Source organism: Terrapene carolina, unplaced genomic scaffold, assembly GCF_002925995.2.
Source record: "Terrapene carolina triunguis isolate 2854851 unplaced genomic scaffold, T_m_triunguis-2.0 Scaffold789, whole genome shotgun sequence".
In the NCBI taxonomy this organism is placed as follows: domain Eukaryota; kingdom Metazoa; phylum Chordata; order Testudines; family Emydidae; genus Terrapene; species Terrapene triunguis.
The window spans coordinates 5,405,862-5,431,622 of record NW_020665140.1 but is presented as its reverse complement, the minus strand read 5'-3'; the positions used below and the strand labels follow the sequence as shown (position 1 = coordinate 5,431,622).

The following is a 25,761-nucleotide window of genomic DNA, read 5'->3' as shown; positions in this document are numbered from 1 at the left end:
TAATTTTATGTTTTTTCCTCGAATTTGGAACCCCATTTACCTTGGCATCCTAGGTGACCGCCTAGTTTGCCTATATGAACGCCCCCACCACCCCCACACACACACTTTCTCTCACACATTCTCTCTGTCTGTTTCATTCCTTCCTGTGATGGGGTGTTTACCCCACCCTTGCCTGCAAAGGGTTGATGCAGACTGAGAAGGGGGCTAATTAACCCAACAAGCCACAGCTGAGGGGAATCAGGTGGCCAAGTAATTTCCTGGCTGAATGAGGGAGCCCACCTGAGGAGGAACAAGCTGGACTAGGACTATAAAGACACGAGATTGGAAGCAAAAGAGGGCTGGTAGGAAACTCTGTAGTTACAGCCTTGGAGAAGGGAGGTATGGTTGGGTTAGTAAACCTGGAGTTAGGGGTAGCCAGGGCTCAGGGAAAGGCGGTAAGGTTCTAGAAGAGACCAGACCTTGACTGTTGACGAGTGGGGTCCCTGAGCTGGAACCTGGAGGAGAGGGTGGACCCAGGTTTCCCTGCCAGTCACTGAGAGAGTGGCATTATGAAGCAGGGAATGGGAAGGCTGCCTAGGGCTGCTGGTAAAGATAGACTTTCCAACCCTAGGAGCAGAAAATGCGTACAATGACCTGGCTGGAAGGCTGAGTCACAAAGAGGCAGTAGCAGCTTGTGGAGAGAGAGAGAGGTGCAGGCTGGTGTGCAACTGTGGGAAAGGGTGTTGACCTGGTGAGCTATTCCCCACCGTGACCAGGAGGACGTGCCAGTCTAGTGGTGAACAGAGCACCCTGTTACACTCCACGCTTGGTTCCTTAGTTCACTATTGCCTGCTGTGCTGTGAAGTCAAGACATCATCAGTGCTATGAAGAGCTGAGTCTGTATGAACCACATAAAGACTTGATTCTCTCCATAGCCCTGATACATAGGAAGGAACCTGTTATGTAGCCCCACTATTCACTAACTGCCCCACTCTACCTTTCATGGCCTGACAAATCTTCAGTCTATCCCCTATGCCTCCCAAATACCTGTTGCTGCCTGTTTTTCTTCCTTGGCTCCTCAGGGTCTCTGTGCTGAGTGGAGATAGAGGGAGTCAGGCTAGCAGCATCAGAGGACAGAAGTAGCTAGTAGAACTCAAAATGTCCATTGGCTTTTCATCCCAGAGATAAAGCAGGTTATAATGAGGAAAGGGAATAAGTCTATTTGTGTTTAAAGTTAACCGTTTAAGAATTTTTGTGTGTGTTGGAGTTGCTGTGGCTCTTAAGCTAGAGGATCGGGGGGACATTTTGTAAGTGTAGGGAAAAAATTCAAAAAGGGTTCATTCAGAAATGTTTCCTCTGCTGAAGTTAGTAAATCTTTGAACAAAAATATTATAGAAAATTCAGTTGACCCACAAAGAGCATATATTAAATTTGGAGACTAAATTCAATTGTTAAATATAAAAATGGCTTTAAATGCAAAATTTGAATGCAACCTCAACTCTGGAGTTACTGCTAATGAGTCCATAATAACTATAGCACTCCTTGTCATAAACTTCAAAGTGCTCTGGTCCTACAGAGTAGTGTTACAAAGAAGGGGCCAGGTATTAGCTCATGGCATGTAGATCAAGTTATTATATTGAAGGTTTTATTGTATTCATTTATACTTTTTCAGTCTAGTGCAAAGGCAATCTCTTCCCTACCAGCTCCATTCCTGCAGCAGTTGTTTGCATGAGTATTCAAACCCCAATGAGAAACATGGCAAACATTACATGATGTACCAGTGTATTGAAGTCCATCCAAGTCCTTTTCTAGGGAACTCAATAGCAAGTTCACAGCAAATATGAACAACTAAGTGGCACATTTGACAAGTAACTCATGTTCTGTGCACAGATGCATGTGAAAGGGAAATTACTTAACTGGTTTGATGTTGTTTCCCCTTCAAACTAACTTCACTGACAATGTTTCCACATACACATTGTGCCATTAATCTTCATCCTGTAGCTTCAGCAGAGAACCCTTTTTTCTTTCCCCTAAGGCTTCCAGGCTCCAGCCCTGTAAGGGGGCACAGGTTGCAGAGAAATTCACAGAAACAGGAAATTGAGCTTCCTCAGTCAGTTTTGAAACAACTAAAAACCTGTTTCCTCTTCTACAGAAACAAAACTGGCAGAGCACTCTCTGTGCAGGTTCACTCTGAGCTGCACCTCAGGAGGAGGAGAAGGCAGCTGCAGGATCCTCACACAAGGAATACATGCGAGACATCTCGTGGCTCTTACAAAACAACACAGGATGAAGGAGATAATCTTCTTATTGCTTCTCTCGCACTTGCAGAGTGGCAGCCTGGGATCTGCTACCACTGGCAAGCCCTGGCCCATGACTAGGGATGGTGAGACCCAACCAAGCCACGCAGACTTGACTTCACCTCCTACTGCAACGCACAGCCTCAGAAACCTGGTGGCAACCCCCATATCCACCCCTTCTGAGATCCAAACAGCTGCAGCAAGTACATCATGGGAACATGCTGTGAAAATCACCCCTGCGTTCACAGAAGAGGCTCAGGGATTGAAAACCCTGCCAGGGACCGAGGAGAAGAAAACCTCCACCCCTACAACACAGTCCAGTGGAAACAGCAATCGTGGTGGTGCTAATGCTAAGCAAGGAGCCCTATCCAACAGCACGGGGAGCTTTGCACAGAGCGCTCCTAGAAAGATGCCTCCCCAACAAGGGGCTGTTAAAAGCCAGCAAAGAACAGGGAACAGATCTCCCAGGCTGTCGTACTACAGCGCCGCCAGCACCAGCACTAAGAAGGATGCTGACTTCAAAAAATCCGGCTTTGAAACTACCCGGGGAAAGTAAGGAAAACTACTTATTTTATTCTCTTATCTTATGATCTGCTTATCAAGGCCATGGGCCATATCCTGGTCCTACTGAAATCCAAGGCAAAGTTTCCATTGATTTCAGTAGGACTTGGTTTTGAGGGGGATGGGGGGGAGCCGGGGCCAACATCTGTAGTCCTTACTCAGTGTATCCAAGTCCATGCACCCACACCTGCAAACTCATGATTGCCAAGTTCCCTTGGCCCCATACCATCATCAAAACTCCCATTGTAGTGGCTAAGTAAAGACTGCAGAGTTTAGCCTGTCATGCTTATTATTTTAAAGCCAGTGTGCAAGTCCTCACTATCATGTATGATTAGAATGGAAGATGGAATAACCTAATTATCTGTGGTCAATATTCTTCAGGGTTTTAAGGAGCTGCCCACAACACACATTTTATTGTAGATTGTCTATGCTTCCTGTTTTAGGCACTCATTGAGCAGTGTGGTGTCTAAATTCTCCCTCTTGAAAATTTTCATTTTTGTGGGTTCAAGAGATTGCACACCCACTTGTTTGGGTGCACAAACATAGGGGCCTTTTAAAAAATGTTTGGCCTTGTGTTCCTGAACTGCCCCTGTTAAAGGGTATGCAGTGGTGGTGAAGCCGTGTTGGTCCCAAGATATTAGAGACAAAGCAGGTGAGGTAATATCTTTTATTGGACCCACTTCTGTTGGTGAGAGAGACAAACAGAAGTGGGTCCAGTAAAAGATATTACCTCGCCCACCTTGTCTCTTTGTTAAAGGAATCACGAACTATTAAAATACGATGCTGCCTAATAAAAAAAATTAATTGAAAGCCAAACCAAGTGGCACTGCAGCACCGTTAACATTCATGACTGGGTACTTGTTAGACCAACTGTCTTTAGTGAATCATCTCGCCACTGGGCAGAGTAGCTTGGGTGAGTCACTTACCTTGTTTGTAAAATTCCTTACACTTTAAATGGGGACGATAATCCTTACTTACCTCAACGAGGTGTTGAGGCTTCCCTAATTGTTGGTAAGAGTTTGGCTATTTGGCGGAATGGTGCAAAGTATTGCTATTTTTCAGTAATATTTACCACTATGTGGCTATACAATAGAAGTTTCCTCTTCTACAGTGCTTATTTACATCTTAATGCTAAAAATGTAGACTTGTTTTTCTCTTTAATTTAAACAAAAGATAACTGACAAACTCCTAGAAACATCTCCCTGCACGGTATGCAGGGATTTGATCTAAAGCTTTTGGGCAATGAAAAGATTCCCATTGACCTTGCTGGGCTTTGGAGCAGGCTCTGTGTGCAAGTGATAACAGACACAAATAACCAAAGTCCATTTGGTCTAACCTAGGAAGAGATTACAGTAAGGAGAGCACTTCCATAAAAGCAGTATTCCACTGAAGTTCTCGAAGATGAATATAGTGTGTTATAACAAACTCCTTGTCACAGTGGTCTGGGTAAACTGGAGTTAAACTGGATCTCTTTATTGGTGAGAGATCATGCTACTATCCTCAATTTCATATTTGTTTGAATGAAGAAATAGGTGAAAACTTTCACACTTGATAAAACTGAAGTCCCTAGGCTTTTCCACATTGATTCAGCTTCCAACTGGTGTAACTACTGATTAGGAAATGGAATTTCTCAGCCTTTCTAAACCCCTCAAAAACAGCCATAGCCAACTCTGGCAGACCTCCCTTTGCAGTATTCAACAACTTACAATTAATGTTCACAATACCACCATGGAGTAGGTGCGTATTGTCCCTATTTTCTAGTTTAGGGAGGGCGGGGGGGAGAAATGGATATAGAGGGCCAAATTCAGCCCTGGAGTAAGTGAGCTCACTGGAGTCACACCCATCAGGGCTGGATGTGTTAAATAGTTAAATAAACCTCATGTTAAATAGTATCTTTTTCCAGGAGTAGCCCCATGGAAGTTAGTGGGGTTACTTGAGGACTAAGCTACTACTACTCCACTCAAATCTCATTTTGCTCAAACCTCATATAGCAGGTTAAGTTGCAAAGCAAGAATTAGATATCACGTTGAGATATTACAGGGATGAGTTGCAGTATAGGGCAATAAGATGGATCAGAATGCCAAACTCAAGCCACATGACTTGTCACTCTGAGCTAACTCCTACAGTACAAGGTTAGATTTGATCCTGGTGGTCTTTCAGGTAGAATGGTTAATATTCTGCTTCTCATTCCAAGATCCTAATTCTTTATAGTCCTATAATATAGTCATAACTATATGTGAGTATGTTTACAACAATTTACGGAGACTTGGGTTCTATTCCTGGCTCTGTTACTGGCTTGCTGGGTGACCCTGGGCAAGTCACTTCACCTCTCTGCCTCAGTTTCCCCATCTGTAAAATTGGGGTTCTGATACTGACCACCTTTGTTAAGCACTTTGAGATCTACTATGAGATGAAAGTGCTATTTAAGAGCTAAATATTAACTATTTTAAATAAATGTGGGGTTTTTAACGTCCCCACAAAGTACTTAAACATGATTACGGCTAACCCTTTTTTGCAGTATGGTGTTAAATAAAAATAGAATGGCACACTGTAACACTTGATGTCAATACATATGGCTTTCTGTGAGTTTCCTTCATTGTGTAATGAGCATAGCACAAATATGTCAATAGCTTTACAGTGCATTATCTTTAAGCTATTAAAATCTGCTAACTTAGAAATCCAACTTGCCCTTTACTTTATTTTGAATGGGCACATCCATTTTTGTTAAATTCAGTTTGAAACAGACTCTTCCAGTGACCTTGTATAAGCTATCTGACATCATACCCTTCACAGCGACCCATTGTGTTCGCATATGTACAGACACACCGATGTCAAAAGGTTCCGTATACAAAGCACAATAGGAAGAGACCTTGAAGAAGGGGAAGAGATAATAGGGGGAAAAAACATAACATCACTTATTATGCGATAAATAAAGTTATTTTGTGGAGGGAGGAAATCAGCACCTTTCCCAAGATCTACAATATGTATCTACAGTATAACTTTAATTATCCAACTACTCTGCCTTTCAAAAAAGGGTCATGTGCCCTGCTGACTATTAACTACAATGGAAATTCCCTCAGTAATACCTAACCTTGATTAGCTGAACTTAATCATTGTCCCAGAAGACATTTGGATAATAAAGTTGTTTTGCATATATACACATTACATGTACATTAGAGCAGGTGAAAAATGAGCATCTTTTTGCAAACATTTTCATGAAAAATTCATTCCTTTTGGTTAATATTCAAAATGTCATCAAAAAAGGTCAAAATAATCAAATTTTAGAAAAATTCCACCAGTTCACTGTGTGCTGCTTTGTTTGTGTATAGGTGTGTGTGCATATGCTTAAGAAATAAAAAATATTCCTCATAAGTTTATCATAGTTTTAAATAATTTGGTACTAACTAATCATTATTAGTGATCACTTTATTTAGAGAATACTCCCACCACCAGGCCACTCCATGCTGTGCAGACAATCAAAACAAAATAAAATTCACTATAAAAATCCATTAAAAAATAGCAAAAGTCAAACAATGTGGCAACCCAAAAACAAGGGGATCCTACACAGAAATAGAATTAAAAACTGGATTAGCCACTTTAAAATTTTATTTTCTATCCTAATGTAGTTACGTAAATATGGCAAATGGTCCTTTAATTGGGGCATTAATTATAATATCTGTCTCCTTGTTATCTCCTAAGTTAGTTAATTAGTGAAGCACATTACTACGTTGACTCCACGTAAGACAAATATTAGTTGACTGGACAATTGGACAACCTGGATCAAAGCTAATTTTCCAGCTCAAATTGACTTGCTGGATGATATATGTGATCATTTAGGGCCCAATTCTGTTCTCAGTTACTGTAAATTCAGAGTAACTCATTGACTTTATGTGGGCAGAGCAGCATGACTGCAGCTAAACAGATCTTGCTATCTTTTTCCCATATCCAAGCTGATCATGGCTATTCCGACTGGCCACTGGTCTCAGGAATTGGACTTAATTACGTTCCTAAAATGGAAAGTGCTATAGAAGTGCAAAGCCTTATAATTGACTCAGTGGGCCTTGGAGAGAGAGCGAGCTGCAGTTTAATATTAACAACACTTTATTGACAACTATTATAGGGCTTTATTATAGGTAAGTCTATATATGTAAGTGTTGTAAAAAACCAAACCCTGAATTGATAGCAATTTACTGTTTTAGGACTAGTTGTCATTTAAATACTTAAAATGCCATAAGCAAGAAAGTTACAATAAAAATTAAATGAAGAGTTGTTTTGGAACTACACCATTGGGTCCAATATGACTCAACTTAACTTACAACAAAGGCTAGATTACCACAATATTTCACTGCAAGTGGTAGTGTAATGATTTTATTATGTTGGGGGTACAGAGGCAGTCACAGGCTAATCCATACAGGGTCTCAGAGACCTCTATAAACCTATCTTTCCACCCCGAATATGCTGCTATTCATTGCTATTATTACATCTATTAAGCAGAGAAAGGTTTAATCAACCCAACAGCCATGATGGATTTGCTCAGTTGTCATAGCTGATGTGTGTGCTGCAACAATTCCTAGACATAACCAGTGCTCTGAAATTCTCAGCAGTTCCCTGTATATTTTTTGTGATGTTTTTGACATGGAGGAATGTGTAGTGAACATAGAAATAAAAGCTGATGCACAGTGTTCACCGTACAATCTGGCTGCTTCGATGACTGAGAACAGCTGTAAACCCGGTTTAACCGATTGGTTAAGCCACGTTTATGGATGCTTTGCATCACCAGAGTTGCACATGGTGGTGAATCTGGCCTTTTGGAGTTTTAAATTCAGTGGAGAGAGATTCTCGAGTGGATTTCAGAAGACCTTGGATATCCCTGTATTTTAGACACACCATCTTAAGCCCTGCTTTTTATTTTACCTGTGGGCTGTGATTACTGCACTTTCACAACGGTCTGTATGGAGAGAGGCCTCCTGTGTAAGGTTGCTCTAGTAACTAGCAGGAGATTCTTGAAGAGTGAGTGGTCCTTCACCTTCCTTCCCAGAGCCTAAGTCAAGTACTTCCTCTCCAGTAGTGTAAGGAGATGATGATATTCCTGAACCTTGTCTCTAATCCCCCGGTCTAGCAGCTTTTAATTTTCCTATCTGTCTATTCTGAGCACGTTTACTACCATTATGATCCCAGCGCCCAAAGCATATTGCTAAACCAGGTACTGGCATTATTTCATCAACTCATTGCTATGTTATATACTAGGTATTAGGGTTAATAATGTACCTCCATGGCCGGTCCATGTAACTACCTGATATGTCACTATAGCCCCATGGCAAGGAAATGATAATGTCCCAAAAAGAACTTTAACAGGGAGTACCTACAAGAATTTCATTGCTGAATGCAGAAGTGAAAGGTTTAGTATGGTTAAGTACTGATGGATCACTAAACATGCTTCTATAAGGTGACAAAGGCAAACCTGCACACTGCATGGATTTTTTCATTTAGCTAGGTTGAATAGGGCTGATACAGTTCAGGGAGGTGGTGGGAGACTAATTTATTTGCATCAGTACTGCAACGATGTTATGTTACAGATGATCATTCCCAGTAGTAGTGCCCCGTGCATGGAATGAATGGACAGGCAATGTAGTTCAGTTGTGAGATTAACATTACAAATAGCTACAATATACAGTGTTGGATGAGTCGCTTTTGGGACTTGGCACACAGAGTGACAGTAAAGGCTACTTGGGGTTGTTGGAGGAGTTCTGCTCTGCAGTGTTTACAGGTACCAGCACACTAAAAACTATCACTTGTCTTTTCCCGCAACCACTCAGGAAGGAAGGAAAGAGGTGTTATGTGAGCTGCCCCTGTACTTATGAAACTTAAGTGAAAATGCTAATTGCTGAAAACAAACATTGTGGTTTAGAAAAACAGCAACATCTAAAATGCAGGTTTTCTAAGCCTCAGGCTGGTGGTTAAGATTACAAGGTATTAGAGAGGCAGGCTCTGTTTTGGAATACAGTACTCAATACAGTACTAAAGGAATCCAGCCCATCTCTCCAAGTGGCATTTTTGCAACATGAACTAGGAATTTATTACAGAGGAACGCTCTCGGTATAGCTCTTCCCTTCGCTCCTTCAGTAAGAGGCCAAATTGGGGCACTTAGTTTCCTCTTCAGATCAGATTGCGATGAAGTGATGTTCTAAATGCCCATGGTTTTGCTTTCTAAAGTCTGCAATATTTTTAAGGTGGTAATAACTGCTCCCGCTCTCCCCGTTATACTAATTACTTTAATGTTAGATGTTTAGTTACTCTCTATATAAAGGTAACACATAAGAACATATGTATTTAGTGGTTCGGTCTTAGTAACAATAAAATCGTGAGATAGGAGTAGTCAAGCTTGATTGCCTTTATTAATAAAGTCGCCTATATTATTAAGAATAGCTCATAATAAGAAGAGGTGTATAATACCTAATCTTTACGGAACCAAAGCTTGCAACCACTGACACGAATGACAGGCTGGTCCTAGTACTTCTATTGCATCAGTAACTCAAACTTAATCTTTTATAGACAGATTGTTGTCAAGCCATAACTTCTCTTTTTACACGACACTTACGTATATCTCCTTTTCTCTGGTACATGTTGCAAACTTCCAAGTACATATTGCAATAGCCAGACTTTCGATAGTAATGTGGTTAGTACATTTTGCAGTTAAAAACACTTCTTCTGATACACAGGATATTATATGAAACATTCTACTCTTACTGAACTAAAGGTTGCACGAGTTAACATTTATTATTGCAAATTATTCTTAAAGTTTGATAGGGGGTTAGTTCACTTAACAATAGGCCTTTTCTTAGCAACAGGCCCTTTGGCTTAATGGTCAACATATGCCTTGTTTCATGTTCCATGTGAGCAGCAAGTTTCTCACATTATTGTCACTCCTTCCCATTATACAGATTAAGATTACGCTCACAAATTTGCCAGTTAGTGTTAGGATTTAGTTCCAAACCATTCACATAGGTCTGACATTCAGTTCTTTGCTGTATTTCTTATCAGGTGCACCTGTAACATCTATTTAAATTTGCACAGAAGATATGAACTCTCACAGATATGAACACAATGAACACTTTAGAAAATGAATGCACTAATTCCTAGAAATAAATGTGTCAAGAAAAAGAACAGCAGCTAGGTGTCCTCGTATGTTCTCACAAGGTCTTTCTTTTGCGGCCTGTTTCTTGTGTGCTGAAAGTGGTTTAAAAGGCAAATTTCATACTGAAAATGAAGGAAGGGAAGATTCTGCTGCTTGTGCTCCTAGTAAGTACTAAGGGCCTGATCCAAAACCCACTGAAGTCCCTAGAAAAACTCCCATTGACTTCTATGGGTTTTGCATCAGGGCCTTATCCTGCAAGGAGTTCCACTGAAATAAATCAAACCACTTGAAGTGAAAGGTACTTCTCAGTGGCAGAATCCGCAGGTGATGGGTAAGTCAATTTACAAATTTCCTGAAACTAAATACAAAAAGTGTGTCCTCAGCTCCGTGCAGTCTCACTGAACTGCTAGCTAAGGATAAGTAAGGATAGCCTATTATTTTCAGATTAGAGGATGACTAAGCCGACTGTGAAAATCAGTACTGTTGAATGTCAGGTGAGACTCAATGATATAAGCAGGCAGTAAGCCAAAAGGATGATCGCATCTGGGACTTCATGCTTGTGGCTGATTAGGTTATGGGAGATAATACTCGAGAAAAAGATCTCAAATTTAACTGTAACTATGAGCATTTTAGAGACTGGATATAGGTTGGTTTCTCAGCTGTATTTTGAGGGCTTACTTTCAAACTAGGCTAATGGAAGTATTTTTGAATGGTTAGTTTACACTTTGACTGCAGGAGATGTTGGTTATTTTGACTGGGCTCGGAAAGGTCAGGTGTAGCTGTCAGTTGGACTTTGAAATAGTGGAGTAAAGGTCTCAAATCCCACCCCAGTTTACCTGACATGTCAGTCACAGGATAGTCCTTATTTTATCTGAGCCAGTTTACTGATCCCTAGAAATGATAATAAGCTAATAGGTGAGTGGACGCTGTGGATTGACACTGCAGCATTGGAAAGAAGATTTAATGGCTCATGATATTAAATCAAAATTTGAATAACACAAAGGGACTGTTCACTGTCCAAGATTTCAACATGCTATGTGCGACAAAGGAAATGAATGATGACAGAAAAGCATCTGTTTTGGAGAATGCAGGACAAAATGTCAGGGCCTTCAATCCTGAGCAAACAAATTGTACACCTTTATTTCCCCTTATTCTTTTATATCAACAAGAGTGCACTCTCTCTCTCAATAAAAACTACATATTTCAAAGACAGCCTCCACTGAATGTGGTACCATTACATGCAAACTGATTTGAGCTGAGGGAATTCTTTGCAGATTTTTTTTTTTTTTTTTTTTGCATTCCATTTAGCATGGACAATGAAAATAGACTAGTCAATTTCACTTTTTATAGTCCATTTCTAGCCAGTATAAGCATTTTTTTTACCTTTCAATTGGGATTAATAAAATCAGAGATTTTAAGGCCAGAAGGGACTATTACAGGTATCTTCTCTGACCTGCATGATAGAGGCCACAGAACCTCATCCAATAATTTCCCCATCAAGTCCATAACTTTTGCTTGAGTTACAGCATATCTTTTAACAAGATATCCAGTCTTAGCTCAGGTGGCATCTACACTTGGGAGCTGGGGGTGTGGTTCCCAGCTCACGTACACATATTTCTGCTAGCCCAATGAGAGCTGGCGTGAGTATAGGTGGAAGCCTAGCCCCAGTAGCATGGGCCGTGGCGGCATGGCTCAGCCATGCTGAATACAAAGTCACCTGAACTCTGTGGATGCGTATTCAGCATAGGGAAGTCGTGCCACTGCTGCCTGTGCGACTATGCTAGTGCTACTACTTATACTTGTCTAGCTCTCATTGTGTACATGAGCTGAGAATCACATCCCTAGCTCATAGTACAGACGTCGCCTCAGAGAGTGCAAGTGATCGAGAATCCATCATGTCTTTAGGTACTGAACAGGTGAAGAGTCTCTTATTATGTCACCCATTGGGTACCAAGAAAATGATTGAGGGGGAAATAATTGATCCTGTTGTTTTTGGGCTCTTGTGCAGTAGCAAAACACTGTGATGTTTCTTTCTGTTCTTAGTATGCTGATTTGCATTATATAAATGTGCAGACTCTCTCAGTACAAATACTTGGCAGGCTGTTTAAATCAAGCTAAGCAATATTCTCATTGGAATCTTTTATAAAATAAAAATGTATGGATATATTTCTATGAATCATAGGTTTTGGAACATCTTGTTTCTACATAATCTAAATTCAAGGCCTGACTCAACCTAACTGTGTTCCTTGAATAACACTATTTTCAGATGGGGAAAACTTATTATGAGGTTAATGTTTTTTAATAAAAGACATAATCATTGCAACCCTTACTCACATGAGCAGTCCCATTGAAGTCAGATTCTACCCTGACTTGCATCTTGATTAGCATTTAAGTTTATGCAGAATGAGCGTAAAATGCTACCGGAATAGAATTCTTCTCTCAAAGCTTTTCTGAATTAAAACATGCACCAGTTAAAGAAAAATTGTTTTAAAATGAAATAATTAAAGAGGTGCAAATCTATGTATGGACTCCTTTAAGTATCTAAATAACTATAAATCAATCAATAAGTGAATCAATTTAAAATTAGCCAAAGAAGGGTTTGAACTTTTTAAACTTTTGATTTAAAAATACACCTTTGGTTAAAGTGGGACCACTTCTAATACATGCAAAGATTCACTTATACCAGGGTGGGCATATTACACTCACTCTACGCTTCTTTTGAACAGGTGCAAGTAACTATAAAAAGTGTAAGGCAGTAGAAAATTAGCCCAACTGATCTACCTGCTTGAATGTGGAGTAGCTAAATGTGGTAAAGGCTGCAAGATGAGACACAAATAAAGGAAAATCATCCTTTTTTTTAAAAAAAGCAGTAATTCTTTGCACACCATACTGCTACACAACACTATAGTGCCATGCTTTAACAAAGCACTTAAGCATGCGCTTAACTTGAAGTCAATGGGAAGGTTCACATGCTTAAAGTTAACTATGTGCTTATGTCTTTTGCTGCACTGGAGCCTTGGAAAGAAAGTGAAGAATCTCATATCCAGTTTAAATTGTAAGGGGAATTTACATAGATGCAATGAGGATTCAGAAGTTGGAATATAAGAACGCTGGACTCAACACCCCTATTCCTGAATTTTACTTTACTATTCTATGAGCCTGATTCTCCAAGCTCTGTACCTTGGGGAGACGTACATGTCAGTGCACAGCAGGTGTAACATGCTACCATTCTCATTTGGTAGCATTTTACAACCATTTTGCACTGGTGTAAATGATGACACAAAGTGCAAAGTCGGGGAGAATCAGGCTCTGTATCGCCTACACTATTCCATGCAATGTATACAGTGAATATCATCTGAATCAATCACAGAGCCATGTGTTGCCTTTAATTAATGCTCCAGATCTAGGTCCTTTTGTATTTCTTCAGCTACACAGTAATCCCATGGTTCAATGCAGTTCAACTGTGCAGATTCAATATTGCGTCAGTTAAAAGCTAAGTAATCTAATTTACTTGTGGATAAAAATAAACCCCTTTTCAGCAGCAGTACAAAATGAGTAAGGGAGCAGAACTAAATCCATGCCCTTTGGGCTTTTAGCTAACGGTAGTGTGCATTTTGCTGGGGTTTAGGAACAGTTGCAAGGATTGTTCAGAAGCATCATCTGTGTTTCTAAGCAAATGGAAGCAACGGCTCTAAGTTACAGAGCTAGCAGTGGATATTCTTTTTTGCTTTGTAATGTATTTACAGTGGCGACATGATATGGAAGTGGTTATTACAGCCTCGTAAACGTCCACTCTCCCAGTCGCCCCAGGGAATAAACATTTTTTTGATGGTTGAATAAATTACATTTCACTTTACATTTGCTTCAGTCATCCTAATCATAAGGGGCCTGATCCAAAGCCCATAGAAATACTCCCTCCATTCACTTCAATGGCCTTTGGCATAAGTCCCCAATGAACAAGCTGATTTTGTCAGCGGGCTGGTAAATTTTCATGACAATTTTGCAAGGCTAGCCTTCTTTATAGAAAGGGGGCTGATTGAACTGCTCCAAAGCAGGATACACATGTCCCCGCTTAAAAATACCCCTTTTTTTCTTGCAGTTATTGGAATTAAATGGAATATTTTTGTCTTGTTTTTTAATTACAGTTCAGTGATCTCTATCGTTCCTACAACGCTGGCTTGGTGGTGTGATTAGTATAAGAATCCTGGCCTCATTCTGCTTGTTCGAGGCAATGTATTATATTAACTGATGTGTTTAGGAGCACCTTTATGGCTATGTGTGAATTTTGCACAACCATGTAGTGCAGCTAAACAATTCCGGCTCACAAGGAGACAAGATCCTCAGCTGGTGTAAACTGATGACTCTATATTGACTTCAGTGGATTTTGCTGCTCTATTCCTCTGGAGGATCTGGCTATTTCTCTGAATGCCATGAACCTAACAAATATTTTTTCTAATGCGGTTTAGAATGCAAAATTGTTTTAAATTGTTTTTTAAAAAAACAATTGTTATTCATATGGGAAGCTCTCTTAGCAAAATCTAAGATTCTCATGTGCACGCACCACATTACACAGTTGGAAACAGGAGAAAAACCACAGTGTGGGGAGCAAGGTGAATCGTTCTGATGTATTTAATTGTGTGGATATAGTGAGTGAATTGTTGTGCATGGTCCTTTCAGCTGTGTATGTTAGGAAAGGTTGCCACCTGCTGGCTTTTACTGTTAGTGAGTGAAATAGATACACTGGGATGGAAGATTTTAATACAGAAATTGAAAGAAATTCAGCAACCCAGAAAAGGATGGTTTCAGCACCTAGAAAAAGACAGAGACATTAAACCAAAGAAATTAGAACAGACCTTCACCAATGAACCCTGTGCTTGAGCAAAGTTTATGATTTACTAGCCTTCTGCTAGCTTTTAACTGGATTTGGGGCAGTGGAAAGAACGTCATTTGCTCCAACCACATTACAAAGGGGAGTTGGTATTATTGCTAAACCCCAATTCAGCAACGGACTTAATCATGTGCAGATCCCAGCCTGCCCAAGAATGAGCAACATACATTTGACTTTCAAGATGAACATTCTGTCCCTGCAATCTTTTTAACCCAACCATCTCTTTCTTCAACATATACGATCCATAATCCATGACAACTTCAGAAGCTCAGACAATCAGTGAATTATGTCTGCTCATTATCATGAATGTTATCATAAAATCATGAATGGTGTGGAGAAAGTAAATAAGGAAATGTTATTTACCTCTTCACATAACACAAGAGCCAGGGATCACCCAATTAAGCTAATAGGGAGAAGCTCTAAAATAAACAAAAGGAAGTACTACTTCATACAACGCACAGGCAACCTGCGGAACTTGTTGCCAGGGGATGTTGTAAAAGTCAAAAGGATAACTGGGCTCAAAGAAGAATTAGATAAGTTCACAGAGCACAGGTCCCTCAACAGCTATTAGCCAAGATCAGGGATGCAACTCCATGCTCTGGGTGTTCCAACTGCCAGAAGCTGAGGCTGGACAACAGGGGATGAATCACTTGTTAATTGCCCTGTTCTCTTCCCTCTGAAGCATTTGGCACTGGCCATTGTTGGAAGACAGGATACTGGGCTAGATGGACCATTGGTCTGACACAGTATGACCATTCTTATGTTCTTATCAAAGGTTAAACAAAAGTACAGTAAATAATGTGTGCAGTGATGTTAGCTATTTTTCATGTGCTAAGGCTGCACCACAGCTCAGGGTTCGTATGCTACTTGTTCTTACTCCACAGACAGAGAGAGCATTTTTCTGGGGATTAGATCATTTTGAAGTTCAAAAATGCTGCTCATACTCCTGCTCCATCCACACCCTGATATCATGAGTTTATTACAATTCACTCTGACATGGCTCAGTCAGCTACAAATGGGTAAGCATCCCTACCCTGCAGTTAGCTTAATACTTTCTGCCTATTGAGGAGGAAAATGCATTATTAGTGAATATATGCTAGAGCATGGCAATGTGCGTGGTGCATGAGAGGTGGGGACTGGACGCTTCATAGGCCTGATTAGTCCCGCTCCCAAGACCTACAACATGAGAATTATTTACATTGGCTTCTTATCTTGCATTGGCAGGAGAATTGGACCCTGAGTCTCCATAATGCTTGCATTGGTGCCGGTGGGAGTGATGCTTGCTAACCTTTCCTATACGTGCAGCATGAATTCCCTCAACAACCCCAAACTCCCCTGGCATGCACCCTCCGGGGCATGGGACAGCCCAGCCACCAGCATGGCTGCTTTTTATATTGGAGCATTGGGGAGAGAGGAGAAGGCTTTCTGCATTCTTTCATCTGCAGTGCACCATAATTTGATCCTTTATCGCTATCCAGGCAAATGTCCTTGTCACTACTTAATATGGCTCAGATTCTCAGATCTAGCCATGAGGCACTTGGTGCAGAACTCAATGGCTGTGGAGCAAAGTTGGCTTTACACCCAAACACTATCCTAAATTTGGCCCTGCCAAAAGGGTGTTCTCTAGCAGCTAGGAACAGTGGGAGTGTAGAGGTATTCTTACTGCAGCCTCTTTCCAGCAATCATTTCCCCGCGCCACTCCCCATGCTGGGAGCTGCAAAAGGATTGTGAAAAGCTGCTACACAGGCTTTATGTCACCCGGGGATCTTCCACTCTTACTACCAATGCAGTTGTTTTTGTTCTTTTAAATACAATGTTTCACAAATCAAATCTGTCAGTGCAAAAGGAGCGCAATAGCAACTGCAGGTTGTGACAAAGTCCACAGATTTAGAAGTCAGTATTTCCAGTCTGGAATAAATTATTCCATGAAAGGTAAAGGGGATTTTCAGGTTTAAATTCCCTTTATGCAAAACAGTTGTTTTGAGTGGCTGCCTTTGCCTTTACACACCCCGTCATCATCCTTCCGTCATGCTTCATTTTCTATTTTTAAACCTACATTTTTTTTCAGACTATTTGGTTTCAAAATTATATTTACATTTTCAACATCACTTAATGAGCTTATTTCATTGGTAGCACAAACCTAATTATGAGTCTCACCAGGGGCTCTTTTACCATCCATCCTTCCTCCAATTTAGGCTGATCAAAGATTGCTAGGCTATGAGAGAACCACTTCAGCCGTTGCCCTGATGTAGCTTGAAATCAGTGTAACCATTTTAAATACAAATGCTTTTTGCAGGTAACACTAGAGTTCATTTTTTACAGAGATCAGAGATTTATGTTGACTTTTTTTTTTTTTTTTAAACAAAACAATGCTTAGCCAATATTTTGGAGTGGGCTTGGCTGCTTCCTCTCCCGTCCCCCATTGAATGCTTCTAGCAACAACTATGTGTGCAAGTTCCAATAACTCGTCCACTCTCACTAATTATGATAATTAGTGGATTTGCACTATGAATCTTAAAAAGTAGGCTACGTTTCTGAAAAGTAAACGCTCTCTGTGTTTCAGGCCTTTAATGTGGCTGCTTTTTTTTTTCTTTTTCCATTTTGTCCTTTGTTCAAGTGTAAAGCATCTAATTTTAAAAGAGGGCTACCAGATTTATCTTAGTTAATTTATTTCTGTGGGGAGAAGTGTGATCTAGCAGTTAGAGCACAGGTGTGGGAACCAGGAATTCTTAAATTCTAACCTTGCCACTGGCTCCCTGTAGCTTTGAGTGCGTTATTTCAGACCCCATTTTAAATTTTTGCCTCTAATTTTGAGTGCCTCAGTTGCTGGGTGGCCAGCTTTAGAAATTCAGAGGCATGATTTTTCTGACATTCTGAATATCTGCAACAGTTGAAATTGAGGATACTCAGTACTACTGCAAATCAAGCTCTCCATGTCATAGGTGGGGCACATAAAATTATAAGCCACGTACCAAATTCAGCTTGAGCATAAACAACTGGCTTCAATAGGAGCTCCACCTCTGTATACCATGGCTCACTTTGGTCCAGTCTTGTATTCCATATCTATAAAAAGGAGATAATACTCACCCCACATCTATGATGGGAGACTTAGTCCTTATCTTTGACGCACGGTACAAAGGTGGAACTATCTCTGATCTCATTGTTATCCATGCAGAATCCTCACCTGAGCTATACCGGGTGCAAGGGTTGGGGTTCAGATGCTGGAGGGGTGCACGCTGAGGATTGACATTCTAAATGGGTGTAACCTGCAACACATTAGCATGTGTTGCCAGCCACACCATATGCACAGGAGGGCAAGAGGCATGGCCACGTCCATGCACAAAAGGCAGTGTTCCCTTAGGATTATAGAGCACCAGCAGGTGCTATAGCCAGAACTTATTCCTACTACTCAATAGCAAGAGACTGCTAGGAGCATATCTTTTCCTACTGCTGCATAAGTGTCCTGGGGTGGAAGGGGCTACCTGTGCCTTTTTCTCCCCTTACCTAACTCACCTGCATAACACAGGATAGGGAGCTAGCAAACATGTCATTTTTATTCTGAATAACTATGATAATTTTTGAAGTTTCCTTGTTTCCTCACCCCATTGGTGGACTTTTATGTCCCATACGATCATGTGGTGGTTGTAAGTGATTTTATGATCTCTCCGCTATAACTATAGTGTTTGGTTCTCCATTTACTTACACCAGTTTTGCATGAGTGTAACTCCATACACGTCGAAAGAATTACTCCTGATTTACCCTCTACGTGAGAGAAGAATCTGATCTTTACGTTTACTGTTGGAGGCTGCATTTATGTTTTCCAAATATTTATTGATGCAGTTTGCAAATGGACACAAAAGAATGAAGCTACGAGTCCAGCCATAGGAAAGAGAATATAAACAGAGCCTCATACGACAGCACAGTGTTTTTACACCCCCAGTTAAAAAGACATGTTTTTCCTGATGTAAACCCCGAAAGAAACATACAATGAGTAAGAGAAACAAGATCAAAGAAACTACACAACAGCTCTTATATGGAGCACATTCTTCAATAATTATATAATATGGGCTTTGTGTGGGTGCCCCAGAACGTGATGTACATGAGTGCTGCTGAGTGTGGAGAGAGCAGTTTCTGTGGATGTAAAATCTCTAGTCCAGCAGTCACAAGTGCAGTTGGGCTCAGCAGTACCCACCATATGCTTGGTGCTCATAGTTCCTTTTCCTGTAAGGCTCTCAAAGCACTACACAAAGTGGGTAAATATTAGAACTGGTTAAAAATGTGGGGCGTGAAAACCTATCAATGAAATAGAAATACTGATAGAGGTGTGGATGCTGAAACTCTAGGACCCACTTCTGTGAATCCTAGAGAACAAGTTTCTATGGCCTCAAAGCTAGAAAATGCCTGCTGAAGTATACTGTTAGTGTTATTTGTTTGTGTTCCTGTAGTACCTAAAGGCCTCAACTGATATTAGGATCCCTTTATACTAGATGCTCTACAAGCATTTAGTAAACAACAGTGCATGCCCTAAAATTTACAGAGGGGTACAAAGGAATTATTATCCCCATTTTACTGATGGGGAGTTGAGGCACCGAGGGATGAAATGGGTTGCCCAAGATCGCATGGAAATCTATGACAGAGCTTGGTGCTGTACCCAGATCTCCTGTATCCCAGTCCCCTCCTTAATCACAAGGCCATCCTTCCTCTTGAAGGATCATGTTCCCATCATATTTGGGGAAATGTTATTTGGATATTACAGTTTTGATTTAAAAATCAATTAAGCTGTTTCCTTCTTTCTTATACAGGAACTGGTGTGCTTATGTCCACACTAGACTCTCACCTACCGTCGTAGTGGACAACATGGAAACCTTGACATCAGGCAAAGCGAAGCCGTGTACCTGGACTACTGGAGCCTGTAGTGTGAGGTGCGTAATCCTTTGCAGAAATAGCATTTGCATGCACTTTAATTATGAATGAGCAGGTAACCTGCTATTACTTTGAATGAAAAATAGCAATTCAATCCATCCTGCTTATAGCCCTAAGCCAAATATGGAGGGACAAGCATCTTGTATGATTCTTTGATCATATCGATGTAAAGTTCTGAAGCAAAACATAGTAGGTAACTCGGTGCAAATTGCTATTCAGCTACTGTACCAAGGACCAAATACTGGCCCTTTACCAGTCAGGGTAAACAGGTTTTGTGTCGAAGTTCTAAGAGGTCCCATGGAGGAAAGGAATCCCTGCCAGGGAATGACTGACTGACTTGATGCAGACACTCTTATACTAGAAGCAGCTGAGGCACTTGCAGTCCCTCAATGTGGTGCTCCCTCTGCCAGTACAGAGCCTTCTATAGATGACTGGAAGTAGGGCTGCTGTCTGATCCCCACCCCTCCCCCCCATGCCCTCCCAGGTTGTTTTGAAAAAAGGCACGTGAGAGCAGAGCTCTAAAGCACCTATGCGGTCAGAGCCTCCCACGCACAGCTTCCTTTCAAGCTCCCCACACCCACAGATTCCCCACAATCACGAGGCCTTCCCCACACAAATGGTGTGGGCAGCATGTGGTCTGAAGGCAGTGGGCCAGATGGAGCTGTAATATTGCCAGAAAACGGGTGTACATAGGGTTAGCAAAGCAGTGTTACAGGAATGGAGTTGGTATTTGGTGGATGTGCAAAACTTGTGTAACTTACACCTGTTCTGTAGGGATCAAATTCAAATCTGAAGTGAGCAATTATAACTCCTACGGAAGGCAACAGAAGTTTCACTGTCGTACCCAAGTGGGGGAGTTGATTATTTGTGTGGCATAAGGCAATTTGAGAACCATGATGATTGTGCTGTCATTGCACCTTTAAGGTCTGGAACATTCTATGAAAAAGAGAATTCAAAAAACTATCTCAGTCACACATGTTGCAACTGGAGTTGGCTGAAGACTGAGCCCTGGGTGTACTTTACTGATTAGAACCCACTCACTGTGCTAAGCATATTCATATTGTGTATTCCAACTGATGTGGCTATAGTTGGATTGCCTCACTGGATTCTACAAACATTAGTTTTCAATAACCTGCTAGTAGAGCTTGGGCAGGGTTGGGGGGATGGGATGAAATGTTTGCAAAACATTTGTCTTTTGTTTTATTGAAAATTTTCATAATTTGGTATTTTTTTTTACCAGCTTTATTTTCCAGTCCCTCTATTTGGACTGGACTTTTTCATGCATTGTCCACTTGGTGGTAGGATTGTGTACAGAGGACAGGATTCAAGTTTAGGTTAGGAGTAGATTGAAGTTTGGCACTGCTGTCCTTCATCTCGCCTTCAGCTCCTTCTTTTCTTGTCTGTGATAACCTCCATCCAAGACTAATTGCCTGTGCTTAAAAAGTTTTATTTCCAGAGTCCATCTGAATTTGGCCTGGTGTGTGCTTTGGTGGTTTCCCTAGTACACTCCACTGCTACTTGGGGTGTGCCAAGGGAGAAATCTCCTAAGCGTGTCTGAGTTGTTCTAATCAGAAGGTAGGACTTATTGGCTCTCGGTCTGTGGCTCTGACCACTTGGCTATAGCATTCTCTTGTACTGTATAAACATCACGTGCTGGAGTCTGCCTGTGGTTTTGCTACTGCCTATCTACAGCATGTAAATTACTCTCCGCATTTTAGGAATGCTTTAAGTGGCTCCAGGGAAGGCCATAACATGTGTTACTAATACACTGTGCATGAGATGAATCTTGCAGTTGTAACATTGTCTCTTTTAAGGTTTTTTTTTTTTTATTAATTCAAAAATTTCAGCATGCAAAAATAATCTGACTTTGTAGGAAAATAAGCTCTTTAGGCTGGTTGTGTAAGTAAGTATTGCACACAGTCTTACTCTTCTAGTCAGAGCTCAGCCATGTGGGGGACAAAGGGAGAGCTTCTGGCAGCTGCAGAAAAGTAGATGATATAAGACTATCCGTTGTGAGATGGTGTTGAGATTAACTGTAGAGTAAAACAAAATAGTATTTTAGAGTTCACTGGGAGGATGTTTTCTGACACAAACCTGGTGGATTTAATCTCCAAGTTTGCCCTTTTCCAGCAGTCCTTTAGATTGGAATTGTGCTGTTATAAAAGGACTGAAGAATTCTGTGGCAGCTACCTTCTGAGCTCCTGAACTTTGTAACTTTAGCCCTCTCATTGGGGACAGTGTCTAGTAGCCAGTAGCATTTTTTATCACTGCTTGTGTTTGGGGTTTATATTTAGAATGTTAAAAGGGGCAGAGGAGATTTTTTTTATATATATATATAAACACACACTAGCTTCCAGTCTAGACTGATTCTTGTATGAAATTAAGGGGGAAAGAAACAAGAAAGACCAAATGCCCAAGAGCAATTGTGGCATGTGTGTGCTGTCTCTCTGATGGGCCAAGCAACTCTAAGAACAAAATGGCTACTTTCTCTGCACTCAGGCAAAGTTCCTCATTATAAAGGTGCAGTACACTTCAAATGGAGGCAGCACAGTTACACAGCTATATCTGCCTTCATTTGACTTTCCGATTGGCTCTTGGGTTCTCTCTTCCCATCCTCCCTCAGTTCTTCACCAAGAGCCCTCTGAAGCTTCCGTCTCTTCCCCGCTCCACAAGGTTTTCCACCTTAAGTCAATTCCGTGAGGGACCAGAGCTTCTGAATGTTTAGGTGCCCAATCTAAAATACCATAAAGGGGGCTGATTTTTTTAAAGAAAGCACTGAGTTGACCATCATCTGAAAATCAGGCCCCTTTAAGATGTCTGAAGCTGGGCACCCAGAATCAGTAGTTAGTATTGAAAATATATGAAGGGTTTTTTGGTTTTGGTTTTTGTTGTTGGGATTTTTTAATTCCTTTCATTCCAAAGTAGTTGTAAAAAAATTCATAGGTGAAATGTGCAGTGTAATGTGCTGATTGCAGATTTATCTATCTATTTATTTATGATAGATCATATCATATTCAACATCATATTCAATCTTCTGAGACACTCGTAACATTTGATTTCCAATATCTTCTTGATCTCCAGATCCCAGACGATGATCCGCCAAGCCTACAGAATCAAACATAAAATTGTAACATCACTGGAGTGGAAGTGCTGTCCTGGGTACAGTGGAGAAAAGTGTCAACCCAAAGGTGTGTCAGAGTTGTATTGATATGAATCCAATTCAGTTTAAAGAAAGAAAAGGCAACCTGATTCAAGAGCAAAAGTCCCAGATGAAAATCAGTCTAGTTCAGATCTTTTCCTCACAGAATGAAATCCATTAAAATCAGAAAAGTGCAGATTGGGCCAAAAATATTGGCAACATTTATTTACTGTCCCTGCTTTCAGTTTTTACTGTTCATGCCACATTATTGAGAGGGAGAGAGAAATTACCTCCCCTACCTCTTCCCTAAATAAATAAAACTCATGAACTCTTGATTCTGATTCTATTGTGCAGCAACCTGGAATCTGTATTAAATGCTTCACTACTTCTGTCTGACCTTTTTGGGGGGCAGAGAGGGCGTACAGAATTGCAGTCTCGGGGATATTAAATCAAGGTCTTCCACTGAGTACCTACTGTAAAATTAATCGACCTATAGTAGGCTGACCCCTTTGCCTTTTCAGATTCAGCCACTTGGAATATATTTCAGCCAGTAGATAAGATAATGTGCCCGAACCATTTTACCACTGAAGTCAATAGAAAAATTGTTACTGATTTCAATGGTAGCAGGATTGGACCTGCTGACTGACTTTTACAAAAAGCCACACCGGATATTATACATGGCCTACGTATAACTGTGCCTTTTTAATACAAAGCATGTAGCGTTTACCATTGCCCTGGTGATCAAACATATGGCAATGTGCTGTCATTTAACATCTGTATAACTGCTACTACTTTGCTCCTGGCCTTAAACAAACTGCCCTTGAAAAATAAGATATGGCATTAGCATACATATTTTAAAAGAATGAATATTACAAGAAAGGCTATTAGATGTGGTAGGGAATTCCATCAACAGTGGTAGAATAGAGGCTGTGATTAAAAATTAATGTAGAGGAATGTAGAGAAGCCACAGCCATCCCCACCTAGGAGAGGGAAATGTCGAAGAGCTCGGACCCCAGCAGTCAGGGAAGTCTCTCGTACAGTATTGAAAGCTAGTGAGCATTGGGTCAGGCTCTAATGTGGCGCGATCCGTCACCATGATTTATATCCAAAACTCCGTTTGACATTTCCAGGGTTGACTTTTTTTAAAAAATACAAAACATTGACAAAAACAGATTTAAAAAAATGAAAGCTTAAGAACGAGGCAGAGTACAATCAAAGTAACTGGTCCAGCATCAAGGTAATATGGGAAACGAGGTTTATACCCCAATTCATTATATATTAGTGTAGAAAAATAGAAAGGGGAGTTGTGTCGGGTTACAGATGGTGACCTAGAGTCAGAACTCCTGGCTTCTACTCCCAAATCTTCCACTAACTCGCTCTGTGACCTGGGAAAGTCACTTAACCACTCCACGTCTCAGTTTGCCCAGCTAGAAAAATGGGATGGGACATCTCACCAGGACATAGAGAAGCTTAATTAATGAATGCTTGTAAAGCACCTGAAGGGCTGGCCTTGGATTAAAAGTGTTATGTAAGAACAAAGTATTCCTCTTTTCTGTCTCCAGAATCCTACCCAACCACTCCAAAGCCACTGACACCCACCTCACAAGTAGGGCTTTCGGCAAGTGAATTTGCAGAGTGGTGAGCCAATGGCCATGTCCCCGGGCCTCCCTTTTACACAGCTGCAGAGAGAACGACTATGTACACACTGTTCTGTCTCACACAGAGCTGAGTGGTCTATGTGGCCTCTCCTGACCTTGCCCTCTCTACACAGTAGAACTGTGGCTGCCTGATGCATTTATGGGAGTCCTGTGACTATGAGTGCATCATGGAAGATGTAGTCCAGTCACAGAGCCTGACCCATAAGGAAGAATGAACAAGGTCATAAGGTTTCAGAATTATAACTCTAATGAAGCAATGTAGCACCGTAGGAAAGCGTCATTTAATGCTGAATTGACTTGAAATGAAACGTTTACGGTCAGTTCAAAACAAAATGTTTTGGTAGGGGAATATTGAAATTTTTTTTTTTTAATCAAGAATGCCAAAACAAAATGTTTCACCACATCCAAATCAAAATGTTTTGTAACATTTTGTTCTGCAAAATAAATAAATAAAATAAAATTATCACCTTTTCGTCCCAATATGTGATGAAAACAAATGTTGAAATATTGGAATTTCCTCACAGGATAGGAGTTCTGATTTTTGCTCAGCTCTGCTTACATACAGTGCATTATGCACCACAAAACATTTCTGGAAAGGGAAAACTGCACCCTCATGAATGTAGGTCAGGTTGCATCCAAATGCAGTATTGCAATGAAAGGCAGTAAGTTGATTTTAAGTGCATGGATTAAATTCCGTCTCCCTTCCCCCCGATTTATTTCATCTGTGCTGGCTGCGGCTTAGAACACACAATATTCTCAGAATTGCGGAGAGAGTACAGTAACTATTGTTAACTCTAAATATGTCTGCAATAATACACTTTTTCCAGTAGATGGCTCTAAAATGTTCTGAACAGAAGCAAGCAATCCACAACGTAGTGTAAAAGACACAAAGGGCAGCAATTCAAATTTAAGCACAGAACTGTCAGAAGGATTATAATAGGGATGGGGAGGATTTTTGTAATGAAACTCAGAAACTCCCCACAGTGATTCCCCTTTAGCTGCTCCTGCTACATCAAAAATATATTCAGAGAAAAAGATGATCTAATTTCCATATTTTAATACTTCCTGAAAATCATTTCATGCATATATGTATTTAAAAATACATGGGGCAATATATTACATATCTAGCCCAAGATTTGCAAAGATAGGAGTCTGATGTTGGGCTCCTGAATAGGTGACCT

General features: G+C 40.7%; 1 protein-coding gene across 1 annotated transcript in view; it reads left to right on the top strand.

The window, feature by feature from the left end:
• Window positions 1-2,190: 2,190 nt before the first annotated feature.
• MMRN1 (multimerin 1) overlaps window positions 2,191-25,761 on the top strand; it is a 53,665-nt gene continuing 30,094 nt past the window's right edge. Inside the window, exons 1-3 of the mRNA XM_024216928.3 lie at window positions 2,191-2,828; window positions 19,663-19,782; window positions 22,865-22,971. Of these exons, the coding sequence (XP_024072696.2) occupies window positions 2,266-2,828; window positions 19,663-19,782; window positions 22,865-22,971 (790 nt within the window). The 5' untranslated portion in view covers window positions 2,191-2,265. The remainder of the gene's footprint in view (window positions 2,829-19,662; window positions 19,783-22,864; window positions 22,972-25,761) is intronic.